General features: G+C 40.1%; 1 protein-coding gene across 1 annotated transcript in view; it reads right to left on the bottom strand.

Annotated features, from left to right (window-relative positions):
- The window catches only part of FNDC3B (fibronectin type III domain containing 3B), a 298,122-nt gene that overhangs the window by 47,924 nt on the left and 224,324 nt on the right, over positions 1–25,874 (bottom strand). Inside the window, exons 10-22 of the mRNA XM_026705754.2 lie at positions 24,486–24,624; positions 23,273–23,326; positions 19,955–20,079; positions 18,816–18,990; positions 15,234–15,320; positions 13,595–13,733; positions 12,025–12,096; positions 11,118–11,236; positions 9,408–9,513; positions 8,113–8,288; positions 7,448–7,561; positions 4,929–5,078; positions 3,590–3,867 (exon numbers count right to left, since the gene is read on the bottom strand). Coding sequence (XP_026561539.2) covers positions 3,590–3,867; positions 4,929–5,078; positions 7,448–7,561; positions 8,113–8,288; positions 9,408–9,513; positions 11,118–11,236; positions 12,025–12,096; positions 13,595–13,733; positions 15,234–15,320; positions 18,816–18,990; positions 19,955–20,079; positions 23,273–23,326; positions 24,486–24,624 — 1,734 coding nt within the window. The remainder of the gene's footprint in view (positions 1–3,589; positions 3,868–4,928; positions 5,079–7,447; positions 7,562–8,112; positions 8,289–9,407; positions 9,514–11,117; positions 11,237–12,024; positions 12,097–13,594; positions 13,734–15,233; positions 15,321–18,815; positions 18,991–19,954; positions 20,080–23,272; positions 23,327–24,485; positions 24,625–25,874) is intronic.

Genomic DNA, 25,874 nt, shown 5'->3' with positions numbered 1-25,874 from the left:
TTATTGTGAAAATATTATTTCTCAATATTATTACTTCCAAGTTCCCAGTCTCATCTTATTGGACTTATACTTGATTCAACCCTGATAAATATCTTAGAGTTTAATTAACCATACTTATAACAGTAACTAACAACAGTGCAGGAATAATGCAGTTTTTTGCTCTCTGCTGCTTTTAGCAATAATTTGAATTGAGACACTATTATAATGCTGTCTGAAAAGAAAATGACTTTGAATTACTTTAGATTTTTAGAGTTATGTATGCTAGTTGATCCTTTATCTATATTAATTCCTAAATTAATTTCTCAAAAGTCCAAAGAAACAAAGAATTATAAATTCAGTTATTTATCTCCACAGGCCCATTAACAGAATTAATATGCACATTTAATAATTACTACCCAAGACTTAAAAATGACTCTATTATATTACTGATTATGCTCATCATTCTAGTTTGGAAACCTTTAATTGTTTTCTATTATTTCTAACATATACTCTAATTAGTTTAATGGTTAGTAATGCAAAGTAAAAAAAATGAAAAATCTGCATTGTTTGCAGATATCCTCAATCAAAGTATGAGTTCAAAACACAGAGGGAAAAAAGGTAATTAAGGAAGGATATGAATGGAAAACATCAACAGATTTATTATGGGGGATGAGATGGTTATTTCTACTTAGCAGAATTATTATTTTTTCTGCAGCCTAAGCAGTTGCATAGCAAAATAGCATCAGTCATACGCTAAGCAATAGAAATCCACTGTTCCTCAGGGCACAGACTGAAGCTGTTGAAGCCGAGGGTGAAAAGATTAAAAGCACCTACAGGGAGTCAAACAACAGTGTGTAATGAGGTCATCATGAAAATGCCACAATATACATTTACCCAGATGTGAAAGCAACACCCATGATGACAATCTCACGTTTGTGTGAAGTTGATTACAGCAGTTTGTTCTTAGAGGTCTATCTTTCAAATGAGAGGGTTTTCTCTCTCTGCCAAGTAATGCTAGTTGTGAGAGCCAGTTTGGTCTAGTCCAGTGATGGCTAACCTTTTCGGCACTGAGGGGTCAAAGCATGTGTGTGCATCCCCAAAATGCAATGTGTATGCATCCCTGTGCATGTGCCCTGCCCCCGCGCATGTGTTCCACATATGCACACATATCCCCATGCATGTACACACATCTCCTGTGCATGCGCCCCCCCGCACATGTGTGAGCATCCCCCATGCATATGTCCCATGCATGTGCCCTGCCCCGTGCAGTTGCCCCGCTCCTGTACATGCGCCCCACCCCCTGCATGCGTGGCAGAGATCCTAAGACCAGCTCTGCATGCCACCTGTGGCACATGTTCCATAGGTTCGCCATCACAGGTCTAGTGCTTAAGGCACCAGTCTAGAAACCAGGGTACTATGATTCTAGTCCCATCTTAAGCATGAAATCCAGCTAGATGACTTGAGCCTATCATTAGTAGACTATGAGTTCTAGTCCTGCCTTAGGCATGAAAGCCAGCTGGGTGACTTTGGGCCTATCATCTGTAGACTATGAGTTCTAGTCCCACCTTAGGCATGAAAGCCAGCTGGGTGACTTTGGGCCAGTCATTCTCTGTCAGGCCAACCCAGCTCACAGGGTTGTTGTGGGGAACATAGGAGGAAGAACCAGTATAGGCTATATTCATGGCCTTCAGTTATTTATATAATTAATAAAAGTAGGATTTTTTAAAAAATAGAATTACCACACAAGGCCTGGCACAAATGTTGGTACCCACAAGTTGGAGGGATTGCAAACTTAGCACCATATACTTTAAAAAATCACAGACGCACATCCACGAAATTTAGCAGAGATCCTTCGCTATGCTCCCTTTTCTTTCTTTGGAGGCCTGGAGTAAAAGAAGACGGGCAGAAGCTTTGCTCTATCATACACCCCAAATTAAAGAAAAAGCCAAAAAAGGACAGAGTCAGTATCATATAAGGTTTGGAGAGGAGAATAGAAAGAAGAAACAGAAAAGGCGGAGATGGATTAGAAGAACTGAAAAAGGACTGTGGTGGAAGGTAGTCTTGATTTCCTGGGCGGGAGAGGCTCCATTCCAAAGAGTAAGAGGCATCATAGTTTATGTGGGAGAAAGAGGGTGAAGACAGCTCCTTTTTAATAGCTCCCACATGTTTTATGGTGCAGTAGTAGAAGTAGTAGTCTGCTTTAGTTTGGCAAGATTTCTGTCTATAGGCAAGGAACAATAAAGGAAACGGCTAGAAGAACCTCACATGACTTTTTTTTTTTGGTTTTTGGAACCTGATTGGACAGCATTTAAGATGAGATGATAACCAGTATTGTCCAAAATATTTCTCTTTGCGACTTTTAAAACTTTTGCAGATTTCTGTATTTGACTGTTATGGTCAAAGTAAGGATGGACCTGTAAGAGCTCCGTGCTGAGAAAAAGCCATCACTATGCATCAAAACCAAGATACAATCTTGTGGTATCTTGTGACAATGCAGATTCTGCTCTCTAGATTTTATCTGTGACAGATGTAACTTCCTCTTATTACTCAGTGAAGAAGATGACAATTAAACGCTGCTGTAGCTCAGTGGCTACAATTATCTTATTCAGATGAAACATTTATGTGATTTTATACATTATTTGACCACCAGGAGGCAGAAACTGCAAGAATATATACTGAAATATTTACACATTTGGGTAGTTAATTCATGAAGCCTCCCCTGGATTTGCAAAGTGGGTAACTTTCTAGTCTGAGAGCTCATATCAAAAGTTGTATATGTTCTGATCCAGCCTTCGCGAGCCCCACTCAACAGCCTATTCGTGAGGAGAAACTCCCTTTCATTTAGAAAGGCAGAAATACAAAGCATTCACTGACAAAGCTCCAGGTCACACATCCTTAGGTGATTTGCAAGTCATAGCAGTCTCTGAGTTCCCTTCAGGTAGCCTCAATTAGCACTTCAATCCCAACACAAAGAGTCCTGACCAAGGTATGTAGTGGCAAGGAATCCTGGCAAGGAATACACCAGAGGAAACTCCTCCTACACCCCTCCTCCTTATATCCCAGCGGGGGGGTGGGGTGGGGGCTTTATTAACATCCTCCTTCATTTAAACATCCTCCTTCTTTTTAACATCCTCCTGGATAGCTGGCCCTCAGTCCTGCATTGCTCTCCTCTCCGCACTTCTCCACATACGCATATCTGGGACATGCCCTAGCTGTTTCTTCCCCTCGCTCATCTCAGGCCCCGAAAACAGCTGTTTCTCCACCTGAGTGTGAGTAGATGGCTCCTGTTCTGCATCTGGCTCTGAGACCTCCTGCTCCTCAGAGCCTTCCTCAGGCCTCCGATGGTAACCCAGGCACCTCCTCCAACTCCTCTGACTCGACTGGCAGCAGAGCTGGCAGTTGACAAACCACAACAGTATACTACCACTGGATAAATTTTAAGTTTGTCTTATAACGGTTTCTGAGGAAAGACATAGGGACTCCAAGGACTTCAGAAAGATCTGAATTATGCCTTCTAAACATCTTCCAGCTCTTGGTTATGTCCTATAAAGATTGGAGAAAGAAACATTTTAGATTTTTGCTGAAGTTAACACTTTGCAGTAACACTTACCGGAATGTGGTTTCTGGAGGCAGGTCCTCAATTACGTAAGTTGTGACTTTACCCACTGATAGAATACTATCTCCCAGTTCAATATTGTAAGATACAATCTCAGATCCATTATTGCACGGTTCCTCCCAGTTCAATATGAGGCATACGACAGGCATTGGACAGGCATCCAGGTGCTCATCCTCTGATACATAGAGGGTGGTCACAGCCTCAGGAACAGATGCTGGGGCTCTGCAAGATACCAGGTCACTGTATGATCCTGCTCCTGCCTGGTTTATTGCCTGGGAAACAAATAGAGGATGGATTTCATTATCCCACAAACTAGCCACATACTTGGAAGTCAGAGCTATAGAGAGACAAAGATCTAGATCAAGGGTTCCCAATGTTTGGGTTGTGGCACATTCCCAGGCCGTGGCCTATTTGCAACCAGGCTGTGTGAGTGGCAATCCAATCACTCACTGGAATGAAAGCTGCTTGCAACTATTACCTAACTCTGCTTGTTTCTCTAAAAATGTCACCTTTTACAGTAAGCCCTAAAGGTGTTTTTTTTTTCAAAAGGCAACAGGACTTTCTGGTTGTTGTTTTTTTGAAGATCTTTCACTTTTCATCCAAGAAGGATGGGAATGGAAGGATTTACACTCATTGCAGACAGCCGGTCATTTGCATTCTCTCAGAGGGTTGTTGAGGCCACCTGGAGGTTTATCTTGTTGTCAAGGTCACCTGGGTGGTGCAAATTGGTATGGAGCCTTCTTAGAACTGTTGAAAGGACTGTGTTGTAGTTTGGAGGTAGATGATGTCATATCCCTCCCCCTCTGTTGAGAGAGCGCTGTTCCAATTTTGACATAAATGGCCTGTTTAACCCCTCTTTCAAACCAGCAGCCCTCTCTGCACAAAATATGGACTTTGCTGTCTTCAAAAGAATGGCCTGTGTCTTTCAAATGCAGATGAAGTGCCGAATCTAGTGCAGATCTGTACATTGGGGAAGTGAAACCACCACTTTATAAACGCATGACACAACATAGGAGAACAAATACATGGCTCCCTGCATCGTACTGCATATACCACATTGCTCAGTTGCTGCCTGGGTGTTTTATCCTTGGGGTGGACCGTCCCACCATCCAGTCAGAGTTGAAGAAGCTTCTTGGATGAGAAGCGAAATGTCTTCAAAGAAAAGGAAAAAAAAAAACAGAAAGTCCAGTTGCCTCTTGGAAAAGGGCACCTTTGGGACAACCATGACCGGGAATCTCTACAGACTTTTACAGTAAGGTGATGAGGAAAGCAGAAACTTATATTCTAATCTTGATTTATATATAGCCGTAAGCTGTAAATTGTCTTGACTTACCTGTAGTCTACAGAAATAATGTGCTGCGGCTGAAAGTTGTTGGATTTCAAAGGAGTTGGCAGTGCCGGTATATATTAGTTCTAAATTCTCCTTGTCTTCTCCCCACTCCAGTCTGTATTCTGAGATGTCAGCACCAAAACTCTCAGGACTCTGGAAAGCAAACAGAAGTTTGCATCATATCTGAGCCCCAAGAGATGTTTCTGCTTTATATATAAAAATGGACAATCCGTATCTGAGTCACATAGAACATCAAGGCCTCTTCTTTAATACCGAGATCAACTGTCAAGAGAAGAAATCTCAGAGAGAAGACATTCAGTAGTAGAAGCAGAGGTCTAAGTAACTGGGGCTAATTTATTGAATTGTAACTGAATCTGAAAATTGTCCAGGATTAGTTGAGAGAAGCCTTTCATAAAGATATGTTGCAGTTGGGATATATTGAAGGCACCAATTTGAGCAAATGTGATAAAAGGAAATTTGGTGCTTATTGACTATGTTTCTTAGTGAATAGAAAAGTTAAATATGCATTTCGCAAATCAACTCTTACAGCTAGTCCTCAACTTACAGCTGAATATTCAATGAACCTGAGCTTTATTCCATGCTAAAGGTCCTACAAAACCAGAACGAATAGTTTTGGTCTTGTAAATTCTCAGGATTCTTCCCCGCACCTGCCATGTATATGTATATATTTGAACTAGAATGTAATGTTTCTCTGTGTCATATATTTGTGTATATGTGGGTATATGCATAATGATTATCCTTTGAGAGCTGAATGCAATAACATTTCATGTTAATGTATGCTGATTAGTGTATATTTAAAATGACAATAAAATTCTGTTCTATTCTATTCTACTATACAGTTAAGACAGCTCATCTGCTTGGTCTGCCTTTCTTCCTCTCTTTTAGCATTCTTTGTATTTGCCATTTGTGAACTCCTATGCCTTGATAGTATTGGAGAAAGAGCTCAACAAAATGGAACATTGGTTTGAGGGTCCAGAAATATTTGCAGTAAACGATTTAATAAAGGGACCACTTGATGTAAAGTGTCTCAAATGATGGATTAGAAAACATCCAATGGCTCTTTGTGGGCAAGATTTTCCTCTTGAATTCTACAAATAAATACTGAACTTTCAGCAGGCCACGTGAATAGAAAATAACAACTGAATGTGGATTATCGTCATTAAAAGATTGATGCCAATCCATTTCAACTTTTCTAAATAGTATTTTTTGGTACTCATTCTGAAAATGCAACAGCAACATTAGAATCTTACCAATCAGCCCTAGATGTTGTTTTCCATCTTCTAAAAAACATCGGCTGTATGCCTTCACAAACAGGAAATGCTCAAAATGATCTTCCTACAATTTTTCAGCTAAGTTGAAGCGAATGTTAGAACCAAAATGCATTGGGTTTGGCAGATTGAACAGCTTTTAAGCAAGTGCTGCACTTTAGGCAGTGACATTCAAGTACTTCATTTTTTTATTTACTAAATACATGAAGAAACGTGGCTGAAGTTTCATAGGGATACAAGAAAAATCTCTCCTAATTCAAACCCCAAAACCAGGATTCTCTTCTCATAGTAGGTAACTTGGGAACCTCGCAAGCAAGATCCTTCAGATTGGACTACTGCAATGTGCTTCATGTGGGGCTGCCCTTGAAGAGTATTCAGAAACTTCAACTGGTATAAAATGTAATGGTACAGGCAATTACTAGTGCCAGTTACTTGGTCTGTGTAACAGAGTGGTGGCTCTGTGAGCTATATTGGCTTCTGATGTGCTTCTGGGTGCAACTCAAAGTGAGAGTTGTCATCTTCATGGTTTCGGAGGTTATTTATGAGACTGTCTGTCTTTCCCCAATTGTTTCTAGCCATCTTACCCAATCTAGCAGGAACAGTGTGTTTTGGGCACTGATGGCTGGGCAGTGTTGGCTGGTGAGGGCTAGAAGGAAACTCTTTCCTGCTATGGCACCCATACTTTGGAACATCATTTATTTTGAGACTAGATTAGCCCTGGATTCTCCATATCCTTCTTATTACTAAACTTACTTCTTATTACTAAAGTGAGTTACTAAACCTCTTATTATTAAAACACTCTGGGAGGAGATTTTGAAGTATTTATAGCAGGACTACTAGATTCTGTAACAGCTTTGTTCCTTATGCCTTCCATCTTATAAATTTCCAGGATTCCGCCCCCCATACATACATACAATGAGAATCAGATACAAGATAGATAGTATTAAGTTACTGCTGAACATAACAATTAATATGTATCCCTATTTTCCCCAGTTTCACCATAGCCTGTTTTTTCAATAAAGCATCCAGATCTACCCATACGGTCTGTTTTATTGGAGGATCAGTGGATTTAGATGCATGTCGAGCTGCACACAGACTTAACATGTAGTGAGGACAGAACAATGGATAATTTAAGGTAATGATTCCACCAATTAATTGTCTCTTTAGGGAGCCCTAATCCCCATTAATTTGAATGGAGGTTTGATAGAAGCCCAAAGAACTATTTTCTCTTACCTCCCAACTCGCAAGTACACTTGAATCTGAAAGGAAGGTAAGACAAGGTGCTTTACACTGCCCTGGAGGTCCAGCCAGTGTGGTAATTTTTGCAGCTTCAGAGTAGGTCCCATACTAAAAGAAAAACAGGAAAACTCATGCACACGTTACTTATAGTAGAAGGATTTAGGCAGGTACAGTATAATAATACGTTCTTGATGTTCTTCAGATGGACTGTGAATAAATAAATATGTATTTATTTGATTCTTGATTAGGGAAAAAGCCCAAACCACCCAAAAGGTTCATGCAGATCAGTGAACATGGTCTGTTTTCAAACACTTTTCTAATAAACAGTACTGTAATTCTACAATTTCAGACACACAAATCTCTCCTCTTCTACTTCAACATTTCATCACTGGGCTAGTTTTCTATTAACATGGAAGATGTTCTATTCCTTTCACAGTGGATATGCCACAAATTGAACTGCTCCTGGAGAATTCATTCCTCCACAGATAGGGTGATTCCCAGCATTTATGATGGCCCCCAAATGCAGGCAAATTAACACTGGATACCTATTGTGTAAGATTGGAGTAGCCAAACTTTTTTTAGGAGAAGGGTTCAACAACGGCCCTCTTCAAATATTGTTTAGCTTTTATAGGCAATATTTTGGAGTGGAGATTTCTTACCCCTCCATCATTCAAAGCCCTCACTCTGAACTGATACGTTGTTCCAGGCAGAAGATTGCTGACAGTACATTCAAGGTCTGGACCATGATAAATCTCTGTGGCCACCTCTTCAGGTCCAGTCATTTCTATGCTGTATGCTGAGATATGACTGCTGCTTTCTGATACAGGGGGAGCATCTGGAAAGAGATGTTGAGACAATTAATAAAATTGTAAGGAAGCTGGTACTATTACTTAGACAAAATTACTTTCTCTTAACTATGCATTTTCTAAATTGTGGGTGTTCCAACATTGGAGGTCTTTTAAAGAAGAGATTGGACTGTTATTTGCCTGAAATGGTATAGGGCAGTGGTGGCTAACCTTTTGGGGCTCCTGTGTCAAAAATTGTGCGCGCACACTGGTGCGTGTGTGCTCACACGCCAGCACCCAGAAGGCAATGCCACGCCCCACACCCCCTGCACATGTGCACACAATCCTCCCAATGGCCTCAATGGCCCCCCACCACTGCCCCTCACTCCCTCACCTGCACTGCACTTCACAGCTGATTTTTGGCTGGTTTGAGGCCTTTTTTGGCTTCCCAGAGGCTTGAAAAGAGCCTCTGCAGGCCGAATAGCCCCGTTTCGTCACTCAGGAAGTGTTGAAAGGCACCTTTTCAGCCTCTGGGAGGCCAAAGAAGGCCTCACACCAGTTGAAAGTCAGCTGTGAGGTGCAGTTGAAAGTCAGCTGTGAGGTGCCTGTGGCTCGCATTCCAGCATAAATGGCTCTGTGTGCCACATGTGGAACACCTGCCAGAGGTTCGCCATCACGGGTATAGGGTTTCCTCCTTGAACAGGGGGTTGGACTAGAAGACCTCCAAATTCCCTGCCAACTCTGTTATTCTATTATCTTTGGCATTGACAACATTACTATCAGTCAACTGCAAAAGGTAGCTTTACCCAGAAGCTTACATCCTTGACATGCACACGTAAATTTTGAAGAAAGATTTATTTATTCAGCATACGGCATATCATACATGGATTAGCAATATATATTAACATTCCATCTAGATTAGCAAAACACAATAAAATATAAATGTTAAAAAGATCTGTGTTCAAATACCAATATAGACCATCTAACACCATTTAAGCACAGCACTGTTTATTTTTAAAAAATCAGATACTGGACTGGTGATATGACCTCAGCTTACAGCTGGTCGCTTTATGGTCTGCAGTTTGATGTGGGACCCTGCAGTCACACTGAGGGGTGGATACTACGCCCCATTGAAGAAGGAAATTAAATTTCAAATCCTAATAACTTACCCCACTGCAATTGTATTTCTTTATGCTTTGGTTTTCCAAGCACTCTAGGTGGTTGACACTGGTCTGGAGCAATGCTTAGCGTACGAACAAGTAAATTTTCAGAACACTAGAAAAAGACAAAAAAGCAAAAATAAACCTATCTTGCTATCATTGAAATTTACTTGTTCTAAATTCACAGTAGCTATAATCTATTTTAGTTCAGCACTAGGCACCTTATTGGCTTTACCCATGGTTAATTTAACCTTGGTTCATGCAATTAATCCAAGTTTCCCTAAATCTTGAACAAGCAAAAAAGGACAACTTCACACCATTCACTATGCTAAAATGGGATTGGATAACTTGCAGTTCAGTATGTTGTGTGAACACAGCAGTGGTGGGATTCAATTATTTTTTACTACCGGTTCTGTGGGCGTGGCTTGGTGAGCGTGGCAGAGGAAGGATACTGTAAAATCTCCAGTCAGAGGTGGTATTTGTCGGTTCTCCAAACTATTCAAAATTTCCACTACCGGTTCTCCAGAACTGGTCAGAACCTGCTGAATACCACCTCAGGAATACAGCCTTTATGCAATTTTGTTTTTCACATGGCAAACCAAATGTTTGGATTTAACAATCCAGAAAGAATGGAAAAATGGCAATGCACATCAGAGATAAAATATGCTTCAGGAAATTCGCAGTACTTCAGGAGGCTAAAGTGTCTAACTGTTCCCTCAACCTCACTAGCAAATGGGTACTGTGTTTTTAAGAAATCAAACAATGCATATAGTTTGATATAGGTCAGAATTTGAGACAGTACAAACTCAGTCTGAAAGTTGTTAATGAACTTTAAGGGACGAATTATAGCACAGCCTTGTGCAAAATATAACAATGTTTTAAGAGGAACCTTCTGTTATTAATGCCAAATTACTACTAGATAAGCCTTCCTCTCTTTATATAACCTTAATCATGACTGGAACTGTCATTGCTAAGCAAGCCAGTCACATGAGATTGTCCTTTATGATTGTGTTGCTTAGTAATGGACATGCCCAGTCCCAATTATTATCATTAAGCAAATTATGAAGATTACTTGCAACACAACACAGCATAAAATAGCAGCTGAAAATATACACCTCATCGTCATTTGAGGTGTGGCACTATGCAAACTACATTCAAAACTTTACAGAAAACTATACAACATGACAGGTTCATGACCAAGAACACCTGTACTTAGGAAAAATAAAATAAAATACGAGATCAGCTCTACAAAAGTTGGAAAGTATGGTAGAATGAACAGAAAAGAAATAGTACCAGGGGTGGGCTTCAACATTTTTTAGCAAAGGGTTCTCTGTCTGGTTGCTGGATGGGCATGGCCATGGTGGGCTTTGCCTAATCGGCCTCTTGCACTATGGCGGGAGAGGCATTTGTGACCTCCTTGGGCTCCAGAGGCTCTCTGGAAGCCAGAAACGGGCCGATTTCTGGCCTTCCTGAACTTCTGGAAGGCTCGTTTTTCATTCTCCCCAAGCCTCTGCACACACCTTGTACTTACCTGCATCCAAAACGGGCCATGTGGGGATTCCTGAAAGGGGCGGGGCAGTGTGGGTGGGGCCAGCCATGAGTGGGATTTGGGGGTTTTCTGAACTGCAAAGATTCTTAGCTAGGGGGTCTCCCAAACCCCTGCAAACCCACAGCAGTCCACCCCGGAATAGTACCCATTGCTGTTCATTTACTTCTTACCTGACTGTGTCCACCAGTGCTAATACAGCATGCCCGGAGCTTGTACAAAGTGGCTGGCTTCAAGTATGCACACGTACATTCCATAGCAGGTCCTCTATATGCAACTTCCCATTGATTTGCTGTAAGGTTAATTGGACTCACTCAGGCCAGTGATAAACTGCTGTTAAGATCCTATTTAGATTTCATTTAAGACCCTGCCTTTGCAGTGATTTGTGGCAATAGCTCCTTTATGGGAAGAAATTGGCCTATGATCCTTTCAATCAGATCCTTCCCATTCAATCAGGCCCTTTCACTAGTTGAAAGCTGGATTAGAGAGTTTTGCTTAACTGCTGGATTGGTATTTGCTAAATACAAAAGGTTTTGGCGAGACCAAGTTTTCAATTAATTAGGAAAGTTGACCAAAAAAACCTGAATCTCAATAAAAATGAATCCTATTTTGAAATTAACTCATCATTGCTAATGATAGTTTTCATTTCGCAAAGCACGGTTCTACATTAGATGCACATTTAAGTAAATATAACTGTTTGTAATTGTATGTTGCAGTTTGTAAAAAAAAAAAAAAAATTTAGATTTGCCTGGAATTTTATCAGTCCTATATGATTTTAATAGGCAACTATAATTAACTATTACAGTTCAGCAAGTCATATTAACTTTTAAAAATGTGGTCTCTACATCTGGATTACAGATTTCCATTTTGATTACTTTACCATTTTTATTTAATGATAAATTAATCAAACCTTTGAGAATGGTGAAGAATCACTGCAATCATATAAATTCAACTGAGAAATTTGCAGCTACTTGATATGAAGGTTTTGAGAGTAGTGACACTTTTCTTATCTGCAGTTAGATTTTCTTATGAACATCATGCGTAATTAAAGAAACCAGACTGTTTACAAATCGAATTTACCTTCACAGCTTCCTTCTGAAATTTCTAACAGATAATTTAGGATTTCTGAACCACCATTGTCCTGAGGAGGCTCTGTTTAAAAAAAAAAAAAAAGGATTGGAAAAGAAAAGAAATAATATGCAAGTTATAAAAATGGGAAAAATTATTTTCAGTGATGTTTAGATGCAGAATCTATTTTTTAGTCAGTTGGCAGAAGATTATCTCTGATATGGTTGTTAGTCTATGTCCTTGTTTGACAAGTTAGAACAGCTAAAAGTTTATAAGTACCGTGTTTCCCCAAATGCAAGCTCTATCTTGAAAAATAAGCCCTAGTTTGATTTTTTTAACCCGTGCACCTAATATAAGCCCTATCCCAAAATAACCCCCAGTCAAGAACCCACCGACTTTGCCCCACAGTCTGGTTATACAAGGTGGGATGAGGCACAGGCATAAAAATAAAGCTGGGGCGTTGGGGGTGGGGTGGGTGGAGCTTCCCCATGCAACCTGTACCTGCTTACCTTAGGACTGCTACAGCCAGGCCTCCAATGCCCCAACATCTGTTGTGCCACTGCCCAACTTCTGCGGCTGCTTGCGACTGAGTGACATGTGGTACATTGCACCGGTGCCACTGCTTATGGCAGGACCGTGAGTGGTGGCATTTGGCCTTGAGCAGCCTCAGAAGTCAGGCAGCAGAGCAACATGGGTCTAAGCATGGGATGCCTAAAGTAAGCAGGTAAAACGTCCCCTGAAAATAAGTCCTGGTGCTTATTTGGGGACCCAAAAGAAAATAAGACTGGGTCTTATTTTTGGGCAAACATGGTATAACAGTTCCAGCTCCAACTCTTTTCAGCAGATGAAAAAAAAAATATATAAGAGGCCTTTCCTCTTTCCCCCGCGTCTCTGAACTTACTTCCCTCTGATTTGCCAAATGAAATCCACAGGAAGTAGATGAAGGGTTTTTTTTTTAACTTGAACACATCTGCACTTGCTTAAATGAAGTCTTTCTTTCTGGTGCAGATCACAGAACCTTTTCCTTTTAAATGTTGCTCGTTTATTTTGTCATGACTTGTTGTATTTCGTTTCTGGAGCAACGCTCACTAGTTATGTTGCACCATCATTGCTAATGGTAGATTCAGAGGTTTAGTCTAATGATTAAGGCACCTGACCAGAAAACAGGAGACTGTGAGTTTTAAGTTCTGCCTTAAGCATGAAAACCAGCTGGGTGATTTTGGCCCAGTCACTCTCTCTCAATACAAGTCACCTATCAGGGTAGTTGTTGTGGGAACAATAGGAGAAGGAAGGAGTATTAGATATTATTTTCACCTTGAGTTAATTATAACAATAATAGACAGAATAAAAAAACTAGATAAATAAGGCAACATTTGTACAACACAAGCGAGCGATTTTATTTTCAGTATCAGTTCAGAGAATCAATAGTCAATGTCAATTCTCTGCAGACATACATTACACGTGTGGTTGGCAAGAGTGCAATATATCACAACAAAACAGCACCAGTCACCTCTAAAGCAATGTCATGCATGTTAAAAACATTTCCTTCTGGTGCTTTTAAAACACAGAGATGTACTCTTACCCCATTTCACACTGAAGCCATGAGATGTTATTGGGCCTTTAACAATGGGTCTGGAGGGAGGTCCTGGTCTATCTGGGCTTGTGGTACAGACCATGACATCACTAGGACTACTTTTCCCTTCTACATTGGAGACAATCAGCTGGAATAAAAATATATATGATTTTTTGTGCGTCTGTCTACATGTTGCATTGCAGAGTACATTTGTCTGCACAAGAGCTCTGTAAAAGTTTGCCCAATTACGTTTTGGTCATTTTACCAAAATAAATAAACAGTCATTGCAACTAGACTTTTCATTTTGAATCCACAATAGTTTCTTATGTATTACTCCTATGTTTATTAATATGTTTCACAGTAATTGGAGAATTTTTGCAAGTACAAATTCAGCAGTTCTGACCAAAAAAAGAGAGAAAAGAAATCAGAGTGCCCCCCTGTGGCATCTTGTTAAAATTGCACCTAAAATTAAAATTTTATTTATTTATTTGATTTGTCAATCACTTACAAAATAATAGGTATAAGAATAAACATAAGTAAGAATACAGGAAATAGGTACGAATAAATGGGGACAATAGGACAGGGATGGTAGGCACAATGGTGCACTTATGTACACCCCTTACAGACCTCTTAGGAATGGGGTGAGGTCAATAGTGGATAGTTCGAGGTTAAAGGAGGGAGGGGTTAAAGGATGTAACAACAGAGTCAGAACCAGGCATTGACCACTCTGTTGCTGAAGTCGTACTTTCTGCAATCGAGTTTGGAACAGTTAACATTGAGTTTGTGTCTGTTTTGTGCTCTTGTATTGTTGCAGTTGAAGCTGAAGTAGTCATTGACTGATAGGACATTGTAGCAGATACTTTTGTGTACTATGCTTAAGTCCAACCATAGGCTGCGTAGTTCTAGGTTGTCCAAGCCCAAAATTTCAAGCCTGGTGATGTAGGGTGTTCTGTTGCGAGGAGAGGAGTGTAGTACGTGAAATATTTCTGGACTCGCTCAATTGTATTAATATCCGATATACAGTGCAGATTCCAGACAGATGAGCTGTATTCGAGTACTGGTCTAGCAAGGATTTTGTATGCCCTAGTTAGCAATTCTATATAGAAGCTTTGTAAGCTTAGATTTACAGCTCTTAATGCCTTTTTGACAATGCTGTTACAGTGAGCTCTGGTGGTTAGCTCATTAGATATGAGTACTCTGAGGTCCTTGACAGAGTGAGGGTCATCAACAAGGTCATATCCACCTAGTTTGTATTTGGTGTACTGTTTTTTTTTTACCAATGTGTAGGACAGAACATTTGTTGATCGAGATCTGGAGTTGCCAATTGTTTGACCATTCAGACACATAATCAAGGTCACTTTGAAGGACAGCAGCATCGTCAGTGGCGTTGAATAGTGAATAATTGAATATTGAAAACATGTGGCATGGGATTGTTATTTAAAAGTAAACAAGATACGTACATTTCTGCATGTACTTCCTTGCGAGATAAAACAATGCTATTGTAACTTCGAACATTTGCTAAACTAATGGTTGTAACTTGAGGCCTACCCATAAACTCTTTCTAATAATAAACATGTATGAGACAGTAGTATAAACCCTTATGCTGGACAGGACAATGAAAATGAAAGTGAAAGAGAAAGAAATTTACCCTGAATTTGTATTGTGTGCTTCTTTTAAGATTCTTCACAGTACAGGTTCGGTCTTCTCCAGTGTACCTTGGATGAAATGCATTATCCTAAAAGACAAATTAAGTTACCAGTTAAAGAGCAATAGCAAGCAAAAATAAATTCAGGAATATCACCCACAGTGTTATACATCAAGCAATAATATACCACTCCAGCTGGGGCATGAAATATTTGCCCCTTCTATTGTGGAATTTGCCATTATTTGCAAATTAATCCTCTCCCTTGGAATTTTGCAGAGAATGATGCTATCTATGTTCTAGATTACCTGTCATCGCCCCCAGAACCTAATCTACATCATTATAATTATGAGCTGAGAAGGACCTTTGATTATCTGTTGCCAACTCATACAGTACCTTACTATAGTTTTTTTTTAAGACGAAACCTTAAACAATTGAAAATTTAAGATTGGGAACCATCAATGAAAGCTTGACATTTCCCAAATTTCTTACCTGAAATTTCTGAGCTGGTTTCACTACCATTTAAAAAAGAAAAATTGAATTTAAATCCTCATTGCATTCCTATTGTAATAATAGTTTCAAGAGCCCTTAAATGTTTTTAACTTTGTAAAAGGGGCTCCCTCTTGTGTCAAAAAGAAAAACCACAGCACACTTAGTACCAGGTTACTTATGTTAAGGAATGTTCTTCTTGTACCCTGTTTCCCTGAAAGTAAGTCCATGAAAGTAAGTCCTAGCTTGATTTTTTTTACACATGCACCCAATATAAGCCCTACCTCCAAAATAACCCCTAATTAAAATTTCACCCACTCGAGTGCACGGGTAAAAATTAAGCTAGAGTGAGGATGGGAGAGTAGAGCTGCCCTACTATTTACCTTTGGACAATTGTAGCCAGGCCTTGTACACCCCAACATCTGCCTTGCCAGCCCATTTCTTTTGCAGCCAGCAAGGCTGGCAAGGCTTTCCTGAAGGCCTCTGTAGCTGATAGCAAAGCTCTGGATCGATCTGGAGCTTTGTTATCCGCTGCAGAGGCCTTCAGGAAAGTCTTGCTGGCTGCAGAAGAAGTTCCCGAAGGCCTCTGACAACGAAAAGGAGGCCGGGAGTGACATGTGCAAGTGAGGTTAGTCAATAGATAACATCCCCTGAAAATAAGACCTGGTGAATTTTTTGGTGGAAAAAAAATTATAAAGCAGGGTTGTATTTTGGGGAAAACATGGTAGTAACTTCCTATCTATCTACCAGGTACGTGCTGATAAAACTCAGGAGCTTTGCCAAAAGTAATAACGCAAGGTAGAACATTTTAGGGAGGGAGCAAAATAATAGCTATGCAATGTTTTCTTTATTTATGCATCAACAGTCTGAGCTGCTGTGCGAGCATGTATGGAAATGAGACTAAAGTATGGCACTGCTCCCCAATGCAGGATAAAAGGTTGGGGCAAGATGCCAACAATATATGTAAAACCAAGTTCTTGGATGGGGTGTAGCAATTTCCCTTTGAGTGCAACTGGAAAAGTTGCCAAGAACAAATGTCTCATAGGAGCCGCCTTGAGATGGACAGATCAGGAACTCTTTATACACTCCATCAGACATTTAAAATGCCTTTTCGATATTTAAGAACTTCTATGATTCATTTATTGCAATAAGCTTTATTAGGATAGGATTGCAGTCCAGGGGGGAAAAAAAAATATCAGAAGGACCCCCTTGGCTCTCGCACAGGAAATTGAGGAGATGACATTACATTCCCTTGGGTGCATTAGTGTTACAGAAGCACATTGTGCAAACTCAACAGAAACAAAGTGCATCGGCTGCCAACACAAGGAAATATTGGGAAATTTAAAATCTCTGTTGATACATTGCAAGGTCCAGTGGAAACTAAGGAGAGTTAAGAATATTTAGAAATGGCTATCAGCTCAGCTGCATTTATGGATTTAGAGTAGAGATGGGGAACATGCTGGCTCAGGAATTCTGGGAGAAGTCCACAGGTCATAAAAGGGACATAGTTCCCCCGCTCCTGATTTAGATCATGGGACAGAATTATTATGACCACTGTGTAATGCTAACTTTCTATGAAGGCAAAGCAAAGTGTGAGCCAGTATAAAAGTGAGGAGTCACTGGTGCTCTCTGAACTTGGTTGTTTTCTTGCAGATGTTTCATTACCTAAATTTGATATCATCATCAGTTCACTGACAGTGAGAACAATTAATCAGTGGAACGGCTTGTCTCCAGAAATTGCGGGGGCTCTGTCACTATAGACTTTTAAGAAGAGACTGGACAACCATTTGTCTGAAATGTGCATGACTGCATTCCTACTCAAGCTAGTAATACTATTACTAAATTTGGAGATGATGCAACAGTGGTGGGACTCATCTCCAGGGGGGATGAGTCTGCCTACCGAGATGAGGTGGACTGGTTGCTTTCGTGGTGTGGAGACAATAACATGGTCCTCAACATCAATAAGATCAAGGAGCTTATAGTGTATTATAGAAGGAAAATATCAGACATCCAGCCCTTGCTTATCAATGGAGACCGAGTGGAGCAAAGTTTTAAGTTTCTGAGTGTTACCATAAAAGAGGACCTCACCTGGGCTGCTCACATTGCAGCCCTGGTCAAAAGAGCCCAGCAGAGATTATACTACTTGAGACTTGTCTGAAAACAACTGAAGGAAAAACTGCCGGTGACCTTCTACCGCTGCACCATAGAGAGTATCTTAACTTACTGTACCTCTGTATGGTTTGCCAATTGCACCGTGGCAGATAGGAAAGCACTTCAGAGGGTTAACGTCATTGCCCAGAAGATCATTGGTTGCCCTCTCCCCTCTTTGGAAGAGCTTTATAGCTCCCGCTGCCTTAAGAAAGTTCAAAACATTCTCAAAGATCCATCTCATCCTGGACACCCATTTTTTGAACTATTACCATCTGGCAGATGGTACAGGATAATAAAAACAAGGAAAAATAGGCTGAAAAACAGCTTCTATCGCAGGGCAGTAACTCTATCGAATTCTACTGTATAGTGCAATATTAATGCAATATCAGGGGTTTTCTACTCAATGTATAGAATGTGAAGGATGTGTATTTGTGTTTATTTTCATGGTCATGACGTACACTGAAGGTGGTATTTAATTTTGTGGTATGAGGTACAATGACAATAAAGTAAACTAAACTGAAGTATAGGGTTTCCTGTGTAAGCAAGGGTTGGACTAGAACAGGAGTGTCAAACTCAATTTCATTGAGGGCCGCATCAGGGCTGTGGTTGACTGGGTGGGTGTGGCCAACTGGGTGAGCATGGCTGACTGGGTAGTCATGGCCATCTTGATACCACTCCCCAAACTGTTGGCATGTTTCATCTTCTCATTGGATAGACCAAACTGAAGCCACACTGGCCCAATGTTTCTTCTTCACATTGGGTAGACTGGGCCAAAGTGACCTGGGGTGGCCCCTTACATTTTCCAAGAGGGCTCCACAGGCTGGATCTGACCACATCGCACACCGGATCTGGCCTGTGGGCCTTGTGTTTGACACCCCTGGAGTAGAAGATCCAAGATCCCTCCCAACTATGTTATTCTGCTCTGTTATTTTGGATTTCAAAACTTACGTTATCTTCCTCCTGAATCTCCAAAGTGTAGGTAATCACTTCTTCTGGTGTGCAACCTTCTGCTTTGTTCCATTGCAGTGTGATCCACGTTACCCCAGCACGGACCAGTCTTGGTGCTGAAGGGATCTGAGGGATGTTTCCTGAAGTGTAGCATACAACCTCTTGGCTAAAGCCACTGTAGAGTGGGGGAAGGGGAGATGGGGAAGAGAGAAAGGATGTTCTTTAGTAAAAGTTTGGAACTTTACACTGTGGAACTGCAGGATGTAATTTTAACTGCCCTTTCTTTGTTTGCAAGACACGTGTTAATGCTAAATTCCATCCTCTCTCTGAAAAAGGAAGAACTTGGTTGTGTTTCATAACAGAAGCTTCTCCATCTTTAAGCCAAGATTATACTATTGATTCTCAGCTATACTTAGCAGATTAAAGACAAGGTGATTAAGTTCTGAAATCCTTCAATTCAGCATGGGGTGGCTTTATTTTTTATTCTGGAGATCAGGGATTGATCAGGGAGATCTGAGATCCAAAATACTGACATGATCTCATTCCTTGATCATTAGTGATTTCTAGATTCATGTTCTAAATCAGGGGTTCTCAAACTTGAAAACTTTAAGACTTGTGGACTTCAACTCCCAGAATTTCTCCTCCAGTCATGTTAGCTTAGGAATTCTGGGAGCTGAAGTCCACAAGTCTTAAAGTTGTCAAGTTTGAAGACCCATGTTCTAAATGATATTAGATACAAGAGTTGGATATTTTTGACAGCCTTTTTCATCTGTCACTATTTCTGTCAAGATTTTGCTTTCCACTATTGAAGTAGTAGTTCCTGGAAGTTGGACTGAGTTTTGTTTCTCTTTATAATCCAGACTGATGTCTATTTGATGCTCTTTCGTAGTACTAGGCTTCAATGTGTATCCATTTGCATTTCTGTTTTAAGCAAGCAACCAGACTCTCTGAAATGGAAAAATCTCTCCGCTGAAACAACACTGAACGGCATCTGATTGGCCTCTGTGAGAAACAGGATGTTGGAATAAATGGATCTTTTGTGTTCTCCAGCCAAGCTTTTATTTCTCAACTGAGTTTGGCTTTTAGAAACAGCTTGACTGATGGCTGAAGCATGTTATCAATCAGGCACCAGGACTTACCTTATGCCTATTTCGTTCTGAGCTGCTAATCGGAATGTGTAACCCACAGCAGGACACAGCTTTGTCACCTTGTAATGTTTTTGGTTCCCAAAGTAACATTCTCTGAAAACATTACTCCTTTTCCCCTGAAAGACAAAGGTGTGAGTTCTATGAGATTGCTCTTTCAATTTCTTTCTTTTCCCCCCACAAAGCAAAGAGTAGTTTCTTCTGACTGGACAGAAGAAACAGTTCATTGTCTACTCATCTTCACAGTAAGATACACACTCTTCCTGGACAGTTCCATTCAACTACTAATCTCGGCTTTCTAACCTTGGCAACACTTTTTAACCACAAGAATATCTTTACAGTGATTCGCCGAGAGTGAGGTGCAGATACCCAGTGGCAACAGTGGGATCTTACCTGTTCCACTACCAGTTTGGTCATCGTGCACAGGCATCCACACACCTGATGTGCACGCACCTAACGCGCATGCACAACTTTCCACACACCAGATGAAGCCTGCCAATCAGCTGAGAGGAGAAAGAAGAGAAAAGTGCAGAGGCAGGTGGGAGGGCCAATTCTGTGCTTTTCTCTTCTTGGGTGACACATACCACGATAGTCCAATATTGCAAAAAGCATTATGCCAGACACAACATTAGATACCATTAGAATTACAGTGGTGAGAATCCATTTTCCAGGCACAAACTCATGGCATCTTACAGTTATCTCAATTGTTGAACAAGCATGTGGGAACTAGGGTCACCGAAGGATAAAGACTCAGATTCAAGGAAACTGGAGATGGTTTTGGTATCCCTTCACTCCATTTTTCCATTCTGTCTCAGTACTTTTGCAATTAGTCCTTCCAAGAAACATTAAGAAATATTTGTGGCCAGATTTTAGTCGCTTAATAGTATTCTCCCCGATTGCAACATTTTCCGCAACCACCAAAGGTTTGAAAGGAAATGCTATTTCTCCAATAAATCCCTTCTGACCTCTTGCATTAGACAATTAGGACTATTGTCAAATTTAAGCAACTCAGAACTTGTTCGAAAAACAGGCTAACATTTTATATACAAAAACATCTTAAAGAAATGTTCTGAATAACCTTTGGGTGCTGCTGCTCAAATTATTCAGATTCTAAGATTATCCTTCACATACGCCCAGAAATTTCTTACCAAATTTGACATTTTCATGTTCCTGAGCTAAATTCAGATTGGAGCCATTTCAATGGTTTCACAAAGTGTCATATTTCATACCCCACTGCCAATGACACCAGAGGTTCGCTGTCATTTCTAATTAATGTAGGCATTGATCGCTTGGAAATTCTCAAGCAAGCTGGGATTTTGGGCATGAAGCAAAGACAAGTGATTCATTTGACTTACTGATTTCTTGGAATCCTAAGCTATTTCTCATTTCTCTCCCTCCTTCCCCCCCCCCCCCAGTTCATGTCCCACATAAACAGAGAACGGTTTTGCAAAGCACTGCCCCCTCTTTTCTACAGAGGGGGAAAGAAACACTAATGCTAATTTACCAAAGGTCAGGCAAATCCTCTCTCCTACGTTCCTAAATTTCACAATACTTATTATTGTCTTAAGGTCAGCAGCCCTGGGACTAGCCTACTCGCGCTATGAAAATATATCAGTTGTGCTTTAACACTGCTGGAGAAAAACAGAGCAATTCTGCGGAGTTTATGCAAACGAAAGCATCTGTTGAAGAAACAAACTACTGTACTAATTCACTTCTCTCTCACATTTAGACATATCTTGCCTGGAAATATTTCCTGGACAAGATTATCTATAATTGTGTGCATAAGATATATTTAGAATTATGAAGGAGCTAGTTGTAAATGTGAGGGGAAAGTTGTGGGTTGTTAAAAAGAAGAAGAAAGAAACCATTTAAACACACCTATTGACTCATACTTATGACCGTCACTGAGCCCAATGTTTCTGTTGCTAAGTGAAACATTTGTTAAGTGAATCTTACAACCTTTCTTACATTGTTAAGTGAATCACTGCAATTGTCAAGCTAGTAACATGGTTGTTAAGTGAATCTGATTTCCTCACTGACTTTGCTTACAAGAAGGCCACAAAATAGGTGATCACGTGACCCCAGGACACTGCAACCGTCATAAAGGTGCGTCAATCTGAATGTTGATCACATGACCATGGGAATACAGCCTTAAGTGTGACAAATGGTAATAAGCCACTTTTCTGGATGGTCACTAAATGAATTGTTGTAAGTCGAGGATCATCTCTACATGTATACAACCAGAGCTATTTCTCTAGCTTAGTTATCAGAGAAAGAGAGAAACTTTAGGAAAAGGAAGATGGATGGGAAGGGATTTATAATCTGGAAGCAGGATAAAATTACTGTAATTGTAATTAATAAGTTGATTGTAACTAATAAATTTAAAACTCTGCTTCCAAAACTATTTTTTCTTTTATCAAAAGTATCATCAGAAATTTCTCATATTGATCTATAAAATTTCACTATACTCTTGTAGCTGATGGATCATGCATTTGGTTTTCCTTGTTTGTCCTTTTCTTGTATTGTTATAACTGAGTTGAAAAAAAGATATGCAAAACCAGGTGCAACTGCAGCATCACCTCTTCAGTCACCTAACTGCATTTTCAACCAACTGCAGCATCCTGAAGCCAGGTGATCAGATTTTGTGACTTTTTTTGCAATTTTCCAGCCCCAAATAGCAAGATGTGACCATTAAATTTAGACTTACTACCATCTAATCCACTTAATGAATGGGCGATTTGCTGAACAGCCACGGTGGCTCGCTGAACAGCCATCATAAAAACAGTCATAAAATGGAGTCCAGTCATTTAGTAACTTGACCTACGACAGTAATGACTTATGACCAAAATTGCGGGGCTCAATGGTGGTTATAAGTCGAGGCCTATTTTGTATTAGGGAAATGTAAATTTTATACTTGAAATGTATTCTTTTACAAATAAGACTTTGCAGACAAACGATTTAGGGGCATCTGACTCCCACAGAAATGTGGTTATGTGTCAGACTGTTTTTGAAAATCTGATTTGACAGCAAGTCAGTTACCTGTTTGATAACATGGCGAAGGGAGTGAAAAGGAAAGATTAATCCTACCCCCACACCCAAAATTAAGAGCCTTGAAAGAGACAAATTTGGAAGGACAGTATTTGTAAAAATATCCAGAAACGCTCATTATTTTTAAATAATGAATAAACAAACCAATGGAACCATTTTTTCCCCCACATTCTCATTCCCCTGTATTTGGTTAAAGCATGTAGAAACAATTTAAGATAAAGGACAAAAGGTTGTTGTTGTTTTTCTAAAATAATTGTCACTTACTTCATCCCACTCTAAAAGATAGCTGGTGATTCTTGAACCATTGTCAATTGGGGCCTGTGTAAATAAACACAACGGAAGGTTGGAGAAGATCATGTAATAAATGTTATTCCAAGAGAGAGAGAGAGAGAGAGAGGGAGGGAGAGGGAGAGAGAGAGAAAGACCAGAAAATTCCACAACAGGAAGCTTAGATAGGTGGCAGTGCCATGAAAGGGAAAACAGGATCTCAACTATAGGAAATACCATATTGGTTTTTTTAAAAAAACAAAAATAAAAAGGTTGTATTATATATGCTAGTAGTAGCAACATTCCTACTAATTTTTAAGATGAGAATCAGTTGTTAAGATCTAAGATAGCTCAGGGTTAAGGCTGAAAACAGCTCTTTGAAAAAGATCCATAAAGTTGTATGAAATAATCTAGCCAGTTCCTAACTAAAAGAGGGTTAAAATTCCCTTAAGATTTAAAAGCAAGCCTTATAATGTTGGAAACTAGGCATTTCCTCCAAGCTCAATTGCTGACAATTCTCTCTGCCTTGAAAGGAAACCTGTAATTCAATAGAAGAAAAACCATTTATTCTGAGGTTCCAGCCACTCTCTTTCCATCTTCCTCTGGCTTTTAACATCCAGAAAAGTTGAGAGAATAAATTGAGGCCTTCAACAAGGGTAATTAAAGTCCCTCTTGGGTAGTATGGGTTTGTTTCTTGTTCTTGCCATATCTGCTTTTTGTCATCTTTTGTTTCTTTAAAAATTATTGTATTCTTTTATTTGGGGCTCAGTTGTGATTGTAAACTGAGGATTATCTGTATTGCAGAATCAATCAAACATTATATTTGTGTTTTTATTTGTGAATCAGCCAGGGGAACTAGAAGTTGAATGGTGTAAAAATTTAAGAAAGAATAATAATTATCAAGTCTCAGTTTTTGTGATAGCTGTAAGGCCAAGATAATGGCTTTCCCACCTAAAAGAACTTCATCCTTTCAAAGTGCCTTGTTTGGATGCAATGAAAAAGAGTTCATTAATATTTTTTTTAAACACACAGACACAACGTATGTTCACATGCAGAGAAACGTGAAAGAGTGTTTCCTAGCTTCACACCTTCAAGGTATGGTGGAGTGATACACCCCCAACCATCAATTTTAACTACCTGGGGATTAAGGAGAAGAGAATGGAAATCTGAAGAGTTTCAGAAGAGAGAAGATTTTCCTCAGAAGATTTACCTTCCATTGCAAAGTCAAGGAATTTTTGGTCCTATGCGAAGGTCTTGGTGGAAAAGGACATTCTGGAGCACAACTACGGGTGATGAAACTGACAGGTTCTGAGCAAGATCCTTTCACGGAATTGTACATAGCATGTATCCTGAAAAATGGAACGAAGTTTAAGAAACACGCTTGTTATTGTTGATTTAATTGGGTGAGTTTCATGACATTTCTCAATCCATCAAAAGTAGTTTGAAAATGCTCATCTTAATTTGCTTAGAACAGGGGTGTCAAACTTGATTTCATTGAGGGCTGCATCAGGGTTGTGTTTGAATTTGTGGGTGCTGGGGTGTGTGTGGCCAGCTCAACATCACTCATGTTGGGGGACTTGTGGTGGCCCAAGCACTCTGCCAGTGAAAACAGGCTCCCAAGCTCTGTTTTCAGCCGTGATGGCCTTCTGCAACCCTCTGCCAGCAAAAACAGAGCGTGCGGCCCTCCTGAGCTCCATTTTTTGCTGTCAGAGACACCATGGGCTGGTCCTTCACTGTTTCCAAGGCTGGTGGATCAGATCTAAGTGGATCAGATCTAAGCACCCGTGGGCCGGATCTGGCCCCCGGGTCTTGAGTTTGATACCCCTGGCTTAGAATAAGGACCATGGAATATCATTTAGAGTACCAGGGGTGGACTTGATGAAGTAAATGGCACCTTCTATTTCTAATTCAATTACATATTTGCACTGCCCTCATCAGCTGTATATTCTGGAGCATCAAGTATGTTACTCCAACACAAGAGTGAAATAAATCTCCTATGCAGGTAGTCCTTGACTTATAACTGGTCACTTAGCAACCATTCAACTTTCCAACGGACTTACCATGGAGTTACTTACAACCTGGACTCAAAGTTCTGATGGAGGTCATGTGACCTCACTTCAACCACTCAGCAGTCGGATCACTTGCACGTGACTATGTTTTGGGTTGGTTTTACTGAACACTGGCATTTACTTCCAGTTTGCAGCAAAACTGTGTCAATAGCGAGCCAGGGGTATGCTTAATGACTGTGGTGTTCATTTAACAGCAGTGGGGATTTTCTTAATGGCAAGTTAGGACAAAAATGTAGCTTTACAACCGTCATGCATTACAACCGTGATGGGTGGGCTCCATTAAGATCATAACTCAAGGACTACCAGTACCATTATTCATATTTTTACTTTTTCATAACAAATGTTTTTCTACTTGAAAGGGTGAAACAAGAGTTCTTGCAAACAGGGAAACAGACCAGTCCCAAGATTCACAGAGTGGCAATTTTGGGGAGGAACAATTAATTTTGCTTTCCTCTCAAATGAAGTGGAAATAAACTGGTTCAGCTGCCAAACCCAGCCCACAGCACAGAATCATATGGATTCTGATTTCT

Source organism: Pseudonaja textilis, chromosome 4 (assembly GCF_049901715.1).
Source record: "Pseudonaja textilis isolate UNSWEBS1 chromosome 4, rPseTex1.2, whole genome shotgun sequence".
In the NCBI taxonomy this organism is placed as follows: Eukaryota; Metazoa; Chordata; class Lepidosauria; order Squamata; family Elapidae; genus Pseudonaja; species Pseudonaja textilis.
The sequence above is the reverse complement of the archived record's forward strand: the minus strand, read 5'-3'. Positions and strand labels throughout refer to the sequence as shown.